The following is a 12,028-nucleotide window of genomic DNA, read 5'->3' as shown; positions in this document are numbered from 1 at the left end:
CAAAATACTATAGGATCATCTGGGCAGCTGGGCTAGGTCAGTCCTCTGCGATGGTGCAGACTGTGGCTGAGTGTCCCCAGGCCACGGGAAGAGCTGCTGTGCGGCGAAGGAGAGAGGGTGCTGGTCAGGGCGGCCTTGCTGCAGTGGACGCGTCCTCTCTGGACTCCGCCCACGCTAACCGGCTGCCAACCAAGCCCGTGTCTCCTAGGAGGCGGAGTGGCCGGACGCTGCCAAGGACTGTGCATGCTCCTGCCATGATGGGGGCCCCGAGTCCAGGCTGAAGAAGAGCAAGAGGAGAAGCTGTGGCCACTGTGGCGGCAGGGTGAGTGTGGCGGGAGCCGTGAGCGGGTCCTCCCCGGCACGCGGGGCAGGGGCGGGCCCCGGGGCCTCACTGCGCAGGGCTGTCTGCAGCCCCGTTACACGGCGCGAGCGTGTGAGCACCAGATCGAGCCCTTTACAAGTATGTCGCGGATTTTGCTTTTTGAAGATAATCCTGGGGGTAAGGAAGCTTTTGAAATTGAGACAAAATGAACCGTTTCAACTGTTTTTCAGATTTTTTCTTTTCTTTTTTATGAAAGACCCTGAAAGGGCTGGGTTGGACGGCAGCAAAGATAGGGTGCTTGGTTCGAGTGGGAGGAGCAGACATTTAAGACTGTCTTAATCTGGTCAGCCCCCCACCCCAGGTGAAGGCCATGGGGACACCTTTGACCAAGAAGGCCGTCCCTACAGGTCTGTGACAGCAAGTCCTACAAGACCAAGGAGCCCCAGGAGTTGGCAGGCAGCAGTCCCCACCGGGAGGCCAGCCCGGGACCCAAGGACGCTGCGCTCAGCAAGGACCTGCGGGAGGAGGCCGCCCCCGAGGAGTGCGAAGGCCCGGAGGTGGCCCAGGACCAGCCTGGCAGGAGTGCTGGCGGCGGAGGGACACCTGTTCCCGGTGAGTGCTCTGCTCGCCAGCCCTGCCCGTCCCCATGTCCGCTTCAGTCGAACGTGCCTCAAGCTAGAACATCTTTGAGCCCGGAGAGATGAGTCTTTGGCTGGTGAACTGTCCCTTCATTTACTGACAAGTGATACAGTTCTATCCAGCCTTGACTTTGCTGTGGCCTCTGTCCTCTGGCAGAACTGGGGGTGCTGCCATCTGTGATGGGCATGCCCTTCCCCTGCTCTCCTGACGCGACCTGCGCCCCAAAGGTCTGTCACAGCAGGGCCCCCCCCCCCCCGCCCCGTGGCCCTGCGGTAACTCGCGGTCTTAGGTGCACGTTGACCCTGTGCATCCCCTCAGAGCTCTGCTCCCCTCCTAGCAGGACTGGCAGTGGGGAGCACTTCGCTGTCCCCTCAAGAAGCGAGTCTTACGGATCGGCTGGTCCTGGGGGGCCCCCGGCCCTGCGCGCCCGAGACGACTCCGCTTTCCTCCAGTACCGGAACTGTGTGTGCCGGGAGGAGCCAGGCCTCGCCCAAGGTCCTCTCCTGCCCTCGGGTGTCGCCCAGGCTTTCAACGGAGGGGGAGGACCAGGAGGCAGTGGGTGAGCCAGAGGCTTCCTTGCCAGCCTGGGAGGCTTCGGAAATGGAGAAATGGCCTGGAACCGTTGAGCCCCCTGCTTCCTTCCTGAGTCCCGTTTCCTCAAGGACCAGAGACATGGGGAGAAGACAGGTGTCTGAGAGGTCAGACGCTCCAGAGAGCTGGCTGCTGGCGGGCAGAGCCGCGGTGAGGACCGCAGACGGGGCGTCCCCTGTGCGCGACTCTTCATTGGGAACGGAGCCCTCAGAGACTTCCACAGCCCCTCGGCGAGCTCCGGCTAAAGACAGCGGAACCCCGGGCAAGGGTCCAGCCGGGGAGCCGCACCCGAAGGCCACAGAAGCCACGGTGTGTGCCAATAACAGCAAGGTCAGCTCCACCGGGGAGAAGGTGGTCCTGTGGACAAGGTAGGTGGCGGTGGCGGCCACGCGCACGGACCGTGGGGAACCCGCGCGCTCCTCACCCGGGACTAACCGCGGCGCGTGGGTTCCAGGGAGGCTGACCGCGTGATCCTCACCATGTGTCAGGAGCAAGGGGCGCAGCCACAGACGTTCCGCAGTATCTCCCAGCGGCTGGGAAACAAGACCCCCACCGAGGTACGTGGCTCCGGCCGGGCCAGAGCCTCGAGCCCCAGCGGGAGTGAGGAATCGGGGCTGGGCAAGGAGAGAACGGGGTGAACCACCGAGGGGCGGGACTCATGGGGGCAGGCGGCAGCGGTTCTAGAAGAGAGCGGGCGTCGGGTTCTGAGGAAGCGGTCCCGGAGACTCCGTTCCAGGTCTGTTTGTCGGAGCGCTGGGGTTTAGGGCCAGACGCGAAGCCTCTTGAGTGCCCTCACCTGTGAGAACGCAGCCCCCACCCCCCACCCCGTTCCCGGGCGGGGCACGTGAGACTGTTGAGGGCAGCGGAGCGTCCCGTGTGGCCCTAGGTGTCGCACCGTTTCCGGGAACTCGTGCAGCTCTTCCACACGGCCTGCGAGGCCAGCTCCGAGGACGACGACGATGCTACCAGTACGAGCAACACTGACCAGCTCTCTGACCGCGGGGACCTTCTGTCCGAGGAGGAGCTGGACGGGTGACTGTGGGTGCACCTGGGGGTCGCATCCCCCCACCCACGCCGGTCCCCCAGGCGGGGGCGCTTGTACGGCGTTGGGCTGCCGCCCCTGAGCTCAGGACGGAGCTGGAGGAGCAGGGGCTGAGGCCAAGGACGGAGGCAGATGGGGCTGAACGGCTGTGCCTTGTTCAGGGTCTTCGGACGCCGTGGGGGCTTGGCCCCTTTTGGGCCCCCCCATCCCCTCCCCACGGCGCGTACATACTGTTGAGACCTGGTGGCGGTGTTTCTAAATGCAGCGCTCGCCGCTGCCGGCGCGGCCAGGCTATCGCCGAGCCCCTGCACCCAGTGTTTATTGTGACCCGGCAGCCTCCTGAGCTGGGAGAACCTCAGTCCGCGAGGCCGTCCCCTCCCCCGTAGCACCGGGCCAGACTGCCCAGCGCCTCCAGCGCCTCCTCCACGTCTGCCTGCTCCACTCCGGCGTCCAGGAAGCTGGCCCAGCGCCGCACGTCCAGTGTGCTGAGGTCTCTAGCCAAGTCTCCCAGGGTCCGGCTCAGCGTAGAGGAGGAGCACAGGGCCCCGAGCACGGGGATGCTCTCCACGGCTGCAGAGGGAGAGGAGGGGGAGCCTGCCAGGGGTTTTCCTGCCTCGGGCACTGCTGCTCAGACGGGGACACCTGGGCCTGCAGCAGACCTGGTGGGACTGTGAACCCGTGACTTCTGTGTGCTGTCCCCTTGGCAGACCAGTGCTCCAGAGGATGGCCACTTGCCTCAGGAGCCACTGAGTGAATAAAGGACGTTGACCTGTGGACTTCAGTGCCTTGCTTGGGGCAGGCATGTGGGGAAACCTCTCCCGAACCTTCACCGGCCACGTACCTGCCCCAGGCGGCGAGCCATCCAGGACGAGCCCGTGTTGGCTGAGGCTTGGGGAGAACAGGCGGGGGTACGGGGGGGCCACCTTGCAGGGCGCCAGCAGCAGATGGGCAGAGCTGTCGGGGGGGAGCAGCGCAGTGAGATGTGGAGCAGGTCTGCGGAGGGGGTGGGGAGAGCCCGCCTCACACTCACCTCCTGACCCTGGGCTCCTGCTGCTGCAAATACTGGGCCAAGACGTCCTCCCCAGTGCCGCACGCGTGGAGCGGGGAGGGCAGAGGTGTCCCCGGGGCGAGCCGGCTGCCAGAGCAAAGCCAGAACCGCCTTAGTGTGTGGCAGTGCGGATGCCACCGGGAACCCTGGGGTTCTCGGGCCGTCAGCTGACGAAGGGGGCTGAGCGTCTCTTTCTCTCTTTACTTTAACGTGGGACACGGGGAAGAAAAGGCGATGCCAACAGGATGTCCACAGGTGTTAGGGAGAGAAGGACGGAGTCTGAAGTCTGACGAAGGCTCCTAAGAGCCACCCGCCCTCACCTGGTGTGGCACGCTCCGTCTAGACCCCGCAGCACCACCGACTGGGCAAAAAAACGCGTTCCACAAGGATCCCTGCATGCAGAGAGCGGGGTCCACGCCGTGGGTCCTCCAAGCTGCACCAGGGCATCAGGAAGGGACTGGCCTGGGACCAAGGGGAAGGGGATGGTTGCTGCTGCCGTCACCACCTAAAGGCAAGGGAGAGATCAAGTAACAGCTTTTTCTCCGCGCTGACCCGACCCTTCACACAGCTCCGCACCTTTTTCCCAGAGAAGTTCAGCAGATCAGCCAGGTGAGCCATGGAGACCGGCGAGGAGTGCAAGCGGTACGGAACAGTGACTGTGTCGAGGGCCGTAGCCAGCACGGCTGCGCAGTGGAAGGGCAGAGTGGCCTGTAAAGAAGACACCAACAGGGGCATTTTGCCTTTCGGGTCTGGAGAGCACAGTGTGAAGGAGAAAGGGTCCCAATTATCAGAGAGATCCAGATGCTTTGGGACAAAGTAGGGCTTTGCTTGTGCCACGGATGGACAAACAGAGGACAGTGTCCTGTATGGTGGCTGAGTTCAAGCCGAGGCTTCGAGAAGAGGGCTGGTAACAGGTGTGATGGCAGGTCAAGGGGTGGGGGGCATGGTCTCTACCTGCCGTCTGAACACAAGCCTCGAGCCTTACGTCATAATGTAGGTGAGGGAAGGTGACCGGAGGCTCAGGTCGCAGCCCCAGGCTCCTGCCCAAGGACAAGGGGCAGACCAGAGAGCTGTGAGCAGACATGTGCACCAGGCCGAAAGCTGTGTTCAACAGACGATAGATGTTTTTCCGGGGCTCCTAGAGGAAGAAGGTGATTGGTTTTAAGCAGCTTTCTCCCTGGGCTGTCATGCTCTCCTTCCTTTGTCTCAGCCCCTGGGACTGTGGTTTTCCCCATGTTCTCACCCCAAGACTGTAGGGGCCGGGGAGCAGGCCCCAGGTTATTATTCCCCGCCCTGAATACTCGTCCTGTAGCAACTCTGTGGCCTTGGCGCCCACCCCGGAGAAGCCATTGTGCAGGTCACACAGGATCTGGAAACCCTGGAAGGAGGCAAATGATGAGAGGCGGGACGAGAAGACGCTGCTGCCCGTGCCCGCCTGCCCCCCCCCGGCTACCTGCAGGTAGTCACACTCCTCCACGTAGAAATGCAGCCTGTCCTCCAGCTCCTCCAGGTACCTGGGCTCCTTCAGGACGCTCTCGCCTTGGCCAAAAGCCTCCAGGCGACCTGCTTCCCTGCCGTGCACAAACATAGTCCTGACTCGCGGGACTCCTGCCCTTTACCGTGTTGCCCCAAGAGCCTGCGTTCAGGGAGGGCAGGGAAGATGGCCTCCGGAGCCTCATTTAACATCGGTGGGGACCCAGTTCCTTGCTGCACAGCCTCTGCAGCCCCCGTACCCGTCGTGGTTGTACTTCTGAATCATACAGATGCTCCGGGGGTGGAGGTGGACGCGGAGGAAATCAGACCAGACTCTGATGCTGCTCTCTGTGGGGATAAGTGGTTTGGGTGTTGTCGCCGTGGTGAGCGGCGGGGGACCTGAAGGAATAACAAAGGAAAGGGACATTTCTTCATGTTCCGGTTCTGCAGGGTTCCCCATCCCGGGGTGCCTGGTGGAAGTCTCACCGTTGCCATTGGGAATGGATTTGACCCTCCAGATACCGTCACTACTCAGCACTCCCTGGGACAGATGAGAAACGTCTGCACTGAGTTCCAGCCAGTCCAGAAGCAAAGAGTTAGTCTATTCTCCCTGATTTTGCTGGCCACACCCTACAGCTTCCTTCTGTTCCTGGAGTCACACTTCTATAGGGAAAAAAGTGCTTTTTCCTAAAACTCCATTTTAAGCTACTTAAGATGATCAAAATCCTTTTTTCTCTGTGCCCCAGTGGGGGGCGTCAAGCTCTGGCGCTGGGCTAAAGCTTAGAGCAGAGGCCCTCACCTCGGCGCTCCGGAGGTCCTGCAGATACGGGTTCTTGGGACAGAGCTCCTCCTTGTGTGTGGTGAGCTTCCCCTGCCTGCAAGAAAACGGAGGCAGGTTGGGGAGGGCGGCTTCCCTGGTTCTCGGGCTTCCCCCCTGGGGACCACGGTACCAGGCGATCGCCGCATCCAGCTGCGCGTCCCCGTAGAGGCCGCCTTCCTGCTTCAGGGAGCTCAGACTACCTGCGGGAACGACGGCGCTGTTAGGCCAAAGCCTCGCCCTCCCCGCCTTCAGCGCATCCTCCCGGGGGCCCCCGACACCTGCTGCCGTCCTGGCTGTGTCCTCCGCCAGCCCTCGGCCCCTCCAAGCCGCCCCGAACACCCAGGCCTTGGGGAAACCCTGGTCTAGAAGGCCGTGGGCTCCACCCCTGCGGCCCCCCCGAGGGCCGCGACTCACCACCCGCCGTCCCGGGGCCCGAGCAGCCGGTCCCTGAACCGAATGAGGCTGTGCCGGCCCGGGTCCGCGGTAAGAGCGGACCGAGGCCAGCGGTGCCCGCGCCGGCTCCCCGCTGCTGCGGCCCCGCACGCCCCGCACGCCCCGCACGCCCGGGCGCAGGCCGACCGCGGCCTCCGCCTCACCCTTCAGATCCATGAGGATGAGCCGCGGCGTGTAGGTCTCCCGGCCGTGCGGCGTCCGGCCCGCCCGGTACAGGACGTCGGGACACAGCTCCGCCGGCGGCGCGTCCGCCTCGCTCGGGGCGCACAGCGCAGCATCCTGCGGTGGCAGAGGAAGGCCCGGCCTCAGCGGGGGCCGCGGGGTCGGCCGGCAGCAGCGGGCCCGCGGGGACGGCCGCCCGGAGGCCTCACCTGCTGGTTCCACCAGTGCGCCCCCACGAACCCCGCGAAGTGGCCCAGCTGCAGCGTGAGCACCTCCCGAGCCCCGCCCGCCATGCCGCCTGCCTCACGCCGGCTCGCGCAGCCGCGGCCGCCCCACTCGCCGCTGGGAGCCGATTGGTTCGTAGCCGTGTGGGCGGGGCCCCGTTCCCCGCACTCTATTGGTGCACCGGCACATCCTTTCCCATCAGATAAGCGATTGGTCGGGCGTCGGAGGCCCCGCCCACACCCCGCGCGGCCTGCGTGGGCCGCTCGTTGTGGGGAGAGCTTGGAGGGGCCGGAAGTAGCGTCGCGGGGCGGGGCGTCGTGGGGCACGCGGGTCCCGCGGGCGGCTGTGGGGAGGCGGTTCCCCGACGCCGCCGCGGTCTCCCGTGAGGGGCGGCTGCTGCCGGCCGCCGGCGCCTCAGAAGACACAACCCGGGCCCGCGGACTGGGGTTCCGCGCCCGTCACGGCCGTGCTTGCTCCACGTTGTGGGAGGAACGTCCCCGCCGCGGCGCGCTTGCGGCCCGTCCCGTGCGCTCGCTGTGCGGGGACCCCGCGGACCCCGCGCCGCCAACCGGGCGGCCTCGGGCGCTGCGCTGCGCTTTCCTGGGCGCCGGCGCGCGTGCGGGGGGCGGACGCTGCGGTCCGAGGACGCTGCGGTCGAACTGCCAGTGCGGGGTCTCCGCGGGTCTCCCCGGCTCTGCGGGCTGTGGTGAGTGGCCCCGAGGTCGAGAGCTCCGTCCGTCGGGTCTCGAGCCTTTCGGGAATCGTCTCGGACGCGCGGGGGCGGTGTCGTCGGTGCGCGGCCGTGGGACGTCCCTGGGGTGCGACCCCGCCTCCGTTCTCGGTGCCCGAAGTGCCTGTTGGTCGCTGCCCCAGGGCGAGTGTCAGAGCAACCTTCGTCGCGTCTCCCGCGCGTCGCGTGTGCGGAGCTGCTCGGGCCCGCCGAGGCCGCGGTCGCGCTGCGGCTCCGGCCCCGGCCCCGGCTCCGGCCCGCGGGGGGTTCCAAACGCGCGAGAGCCGCGGCGGGACCCGGGCGGCCGCGGTCCGGGCAGGAGGAGCCGCCAGGACGTCCGAGTCACCGTCGTCCACTACGTTGAGAAAATGTCCTTTACAGGGACGGCCGCGGGGGTCACCGAGCGATCAGTCAGCGTCGCCGGAGGAAACGAGCCGCGGCCGTGTCCTGCCCGCAGGGAACCGCTGGACGCGGGGCGCGGACGGTCTGCGAAATTGCGGGCCTGGCGCTTCCCGGAATGTCAAGTGACAGAAAAAACTCAGGGTCTCCTGGAGCTACGGGCACAGTAACGAGAGATTTCGGCCTCAGTGTGGCGCGTGGACTTTGGTGAGAACCTGGACGGCGGGGCAGCCATTGGGGTCAGGCGGAAATTTCAAAGTGGGGCCCAGAGCAAAGAGAAAATAGGCCATTGGAGAACATCGACCATGGGTTTCTTTCTTCTTCTGAGATTTTGTTTGCTTGAGAGAAATCGCAGGCAGAGAGGAGGGGAGCTCCCCGAGGGCTGCCGGCCTGGAATCAGGCTGACCCACGTCACAGGCCTCACACAGCCTCCCCGTGCCCGGCGCCCGCGGCCCGGCCGGCCCTCCCAGCCCTCCGCTCCCGCAACCCTCAGTTCCTTCCTGAGACTAAAGGTCTGACCCGTTGGCTCCCTCTCTGGTCTCGCACCACTTTGGAATGGTTTATCTTTCTGATGAGCTGGACTCTTCCGTCTTCCTCTAAACATGCTGTTTTATCTGTGTCTGCTTGGCTTGGTGCTGAGACCGAGGAACCAGCTTCCTCTGGTGTTTTTCGACGTTTTACTTGCAAGTTAGGATTTGTCTCTGGAAGACCGCACACGCCGCCGCAAACGCCGAGACCCTGCGAGTGTCTCCTGGGGAAATGCCTGCGAGGGCCACCGGCAGGGCCACGGGGAGCCTGGGGGCTGTCAGCCCGGGGCTCGCGGGAGCCTGGGGGCGAGGAGGAGGTGGGCGTTGGGCGCCCACAGACATGCTCATCCTCTGGAGGGTCTCCCTCGGGGCTACAGCCCATCCCCTTCCTGCCCGGGCCGCGGCCACCGTCCACCTGCTCCGCCCGGATGGATTCGCGCTTTCTGGTCTAATCGTCCCGCGGGGGTCTTGGGGTCTGAGCGGGCTGGAGGGGCCCGGGCGGCAGCGTCTGTTCGGGTGACCCGCTCGGAGATTGCGGTGCTGCACCCGCGGGACGTGCCGGGGCCAGAACCGGCTCCTGCTGCTCCTGGTTGAACGTTTCGAGGAACCACCAGCCTGTTTTCTAAAGTGGACACGTGTTAGAAATTTTGTATTTCCGTCGTTGATTTCCACTGGCAAAGTGTGAGGCTTCCTATCTCCCCGCGCCCTCCCCAACCTGCGCTCTGGCCGCCCCGGGGCTGGGCCGTGGCCTCTCTCCCTGTTTGGGATCGGTGGTCCCGACCGCGGGGACACGGAGCTGCGCGCAGACTGTCCGAAACATCTACGCAAATTCTTCACCGACCGTACACTCTGTTCTCTTACCGATGAGGGATACCTGTTGAGACACAGATGAATTACAGATATTTTCTCCTAGTCTGCGGCTTTTTTTCATTTTCTCAATAATATCTTTTGAAGAATAAAAATTTTAGATTTTCATTGTCTGCTCTATCAGATTTTCTTGTATGGACCACATCTTTGATGTTAAATAGAAGAAACTTTTGTCTAATGAAACGTCATGAAGATTTTGTTCTCATTTATAATTTTTTTTTTTGAAACATACGCTGTGCACCCTGAGTGGGGCTCAAACTCATGACCCTGAGATCAAGAGTTGAAGGCCCTACCGAGCCAGGCAAGTACCCCAATTTTGTTTCTAAGATTTTGCTGATTTTAGAGAGAGAACAAGCGGTGAGTGTGAGCGGGGAGAGTACCAGAAAGGGAGGGGGGGGGAGAGCCTCGCAAGCAGAATTAGTGCTGGGGGCAGAGTCCGAAGCAGGGCTCGATCTCATGACCATGAAGCCATGACTGAGTTGAAACTGAGTCAGTCGCTTAACCAACTGAGCCCCCCAGACGCCCCTCCTGTTCTTCTAAATGTTTTCTAGTTCGTGCACTTGGCCCTGTGCTCCATTCTGAGTGTCTGGAGTGAAGCAATGGCCCAAATTCATCTTTGTGGATGTCCATTACCAACTGTCCTAGCACGGTTTGTTGAGGATTTTTCCCCCAATAAATTGTCCTGACATCTTGGTTGGAAAGCAGCCGACCTTAAATACACGGTTTATATCTGGATTCACCAGGTGGTTTCACTGACTGACCTCACGTCTCTCCCTGTGCGGTACTGCCGTCTCGATCACTGTAGCGTTATGTAACACTTTGTAAAAAGGGAGAGTAAGTCTTCCCAGTTTGCCTATTTAAACATCATTCGAGCTATTCTAGGTTGTGTTTGTTTCTGTATGAACTTCAGGCTCCGCTGCCAACGTTTGCGGAGGAGTCGGCTGCGGGGCGACACTGACCGCCTTGTGTCCGTCGGGTCCGTCTGGGGACAATGGACGTCGTGCGCGACTGTCAGATTCTCTTCCCGTGGATTTAGAACCGCTTTGATTTCCCTCCATGACGTTTTATCGGCTTTGGTGTGTAACTTTGCAGTTCTTCCGTTAAAACCGCTACATACTTTATTTCCTGCTATTTTGAATAGAATTACTTCCTGATTTCCATTTTGCTTATTTCATTGCTAGAATGGAGGGATGAGGCTGGCTTTTGTATACTCATCCTGTATTGTGACCTCGACGATCTTATTTCTAGTTCTGCGAGATGTTTTGATACTTGTTTTTCTTTATACAGGATTACATCATCTGAAAATAAGGACAGTGCACTTTATATTTTCCTTTTTTAAAAAAGATTTTATGGGGCACCTGGGTGGCTCAGTGGGTTAAAGCCTCTGCCTTTGGTCATGATCCTGGAGTCCTGGGATCGAGCCCCGCATTGATCTCTGCTCAGTGGGGAGCCTGCTTCCTCCTCTCTCTGCCTGCCTCTCTGCCTCCTTATGATCTCTGTCTGTCAAATAAATAAAATCTTAAGAAAAATAAAAAAGATTTGAGAGACTGCACACAAGCAGGGGGGAGCGGCAGAGGGAGAGGGAGAAGCAGGGAGCCCAATGCGGGGCTCAGTCCCAGGACCCAGGATCATGCCCTGAGCCATAAGCAGACTTTTGGCCGACTGGGCCCCTCGGGTGCCCCCAGACGTTGTACTTTCCAGCCCAGATTCTGCGCAGTCCAGTGAGCGCGGCTGCAGACCCGCCCCGGGGCAGGTGCAGCACAGGGACAGGAGCGCCGCTAGCAGGGCGTCAGGTCCAGGTCCACAGAAGGGTCTTAAGAAAGAACCGAACAGGGTAGACTGTGGGTTGCAAATAGCGAATCAGAGAAGTCACGAGGCTAATCTTCGGTGGGATCTTTGTGCATCTGACGGTCTAGTCAGTTCCGCACGGATTGGATCCTGAGTTTCGGCAGCCAGAGATGGAGCCACCTTCCCGGCCTCTCCTGCTGTGGAGGCTCGGGGGCCGCGGTCTGGGGCTCGGAGTGTCCACGGCCGTGGGGGTGGGACGCGGCCACTGAGCTCCCGCCGCTGCCCCTCTCGGAGGCTGTGGGCGCCCCTTCCTTCCTTCCCTTTTCAGATGACTGAGCCAGGGCACCCGATTCATGAAAGCGAGTCCTGACAGGGAATGTTTGCAAGCTACGCGCAGAAGAGCACACTCTAGTGTTTGAGAAAAATGCCGATTTACGTGTGAACTTGCCTCTCTAGATTTGGTAACGGAAGTTGCTTCTAGAAAAGGAGGAGGAACGAAAGGAGGCGATTTCCGCGACACGCGCTTCTCTGCGGCTTGACCATGGCCCCACGGCAGGAACGATGGCGCAGGGAAGCCGCCCAGCGAGCCACCGCAGGACAGCTCCGGTCAGTGGCCCTGTGCAGGGGGCCGAGGCGGGGAGGCAGGGGTGTGGGTAGACAGCAGACTGGCAGAGGCAGGGCGGGGCTCCAACAGGGGGTGGTGGGTGTGACAGCAGCCTGTGAGGACAGAGGGAATGAAGGGCTTTGACCTTGTGAGGACGAGGCTGAAGACCCCCACGTTTGTGGTTGGCGGGGTCGGTGGGGGGCGCGTGTCATGGTTGGGAGCGAGCCTCCCACCTTGCGCCGTGGAGGGCGACCAGCCGACCTCACGCAGGACTGGGTTAGGGCAGCGTCGGGTCTCGCGTGGGGGAAGCTCGCTGTGTGGGGAACGTGCAGGTGCAC

The 12,028-nt window shown here is 62.2% G+C and overlaps 2 protein-coding genes across 14 annotated transcripts in view; one reads left to right on the top strand and one right to left on the bottom strand.

Annotated features, from left to right (window-relative positions):
- Window positions 1-2,676, top strand: part of GON4L (gon-4 like) — a 64,003-nt gene extending 61,327 nt beyond the window's left edge. For 6 of the 10 annotated variants that reach the window (XM_045983015.1, XM_045983012.1, XM_045983008.1 and 3 more), the window contains 5 exons: window positions 209-322; window positions 730-934; window positions 1,299-1,920; window positions 2,041-2,109; window positions 2,439-2,676. In XM_045983015.1, the coding sequence (XP_045838971.1) occupies window positions 209-322; window positions 730-934; window positions 1,299-1,920; window positions 2,041-2,109; window positions 2,439-2,676 (1,248 nt within the window). Of the gene's footprint in view, window positions 1-208; window positions 323-729; window positions 935-1,298; window positions 1,921-2,006; window positions 2,110-2,438 lie in introns of those variants that run through there. The other 4 variants (XM_045983011.1, XM_045983014.1, XM_045983013.1 and 1 more) reach the window with 4 other exon arrangements.
- A 268-nt stretch (window positions 2,677-2,944) lies between these two features.
- MSTO1 (misato mitochondrial distribution and morphology regulator 1) lies at window positions 2,945-6,872 on the bottom strand. 4 transcript variants are annotated; one of them, XM_045983019.1, is made up of 14 exons: window positions 6,760-6,872; window positions 6,532-6,667; window positions 6,066-6,135; window positions 5,915-5,990; window positions 5,602-5,656; window positions 5,376-5,514; window positions 5,096-5,213; window positions 4,886-5,020; window positions 4,628-4,780; window positions 4,219-4,350; window positions 3,963-4,147; window positions 3,625-3,729; window positions 3,436-3,548; window positions 2,945-3,164 (listed from the first exon to the last, which is right to left on the bottom strand). In XM_045983019.1, the coding sequence occupies exons 1-14, from the start codon at window positions 6,841-6,843 to the stop codon at window positions 2,950-2,952; spliced, it is 1,716 nt and encodes a 571-aa protein (XP_045838975.1). In that variant the 5' UTR covers window positions 6,844-6,872; the 3' UTR covers window positions 2,945-2,949. The 4 variants fall into 4 exon arrangements, with proteins under 4 accessions (XP_045838975.1, XP_045838977.1, XP_045838974.1 ...); XM_045983021.1 differs by having other exon boundaries at window positions 5,376-5,463; window positions 5,638-5,656; XM_045983018.1 differs by having other exon boundaries at window positions 5,915-6,135.
- Window positions 6,873-12,028: the final 5,156 nt, after the last annotated feature.

Source organism: Meles meles, chromosome 17, assembly GCF_922984935.1.
Source record: "Meles meles chromosome 17, mMelMel3.1 paternal haplotype, whole genome shotgun sequence".
In the NCBI taxonomy this organism is placed as follows: domain Eukaryota; kingdom Metazoa; phylum Chordata; class Mammalia; order Carnivora; family Mustelidae; genus Meles; species Meles meles.
This window is presented reverse-complemented; position numbering and strand designations above follow the sequence as displayed.

Excerpts from the sequence above, each read along its gene's own strand:
- MSTO1 (XM_045983018.1), bottom strand. The coding sequence starts at position 6,843 with ATGGCGGGCGGGGCTCGGGAGGTGCTCACGCTGCAGCTGGGCCACTTC. Across the intron at positions 5,515-5,601 it reads ATCCATTCCCAATGGCAACG|GTCCCCCGCCGCTCACCACG; the intron begins GTGAGACTTCCA and ends TTATTCCTTCAG. Across the intron at positions 4,351-4,627 it reads TCCCTCACCTACATTATGAC|GCCACTCTGCCCTTCCACTG; the intron begins GTAAGGCTCGAG and ends TCTTCTTTACAG.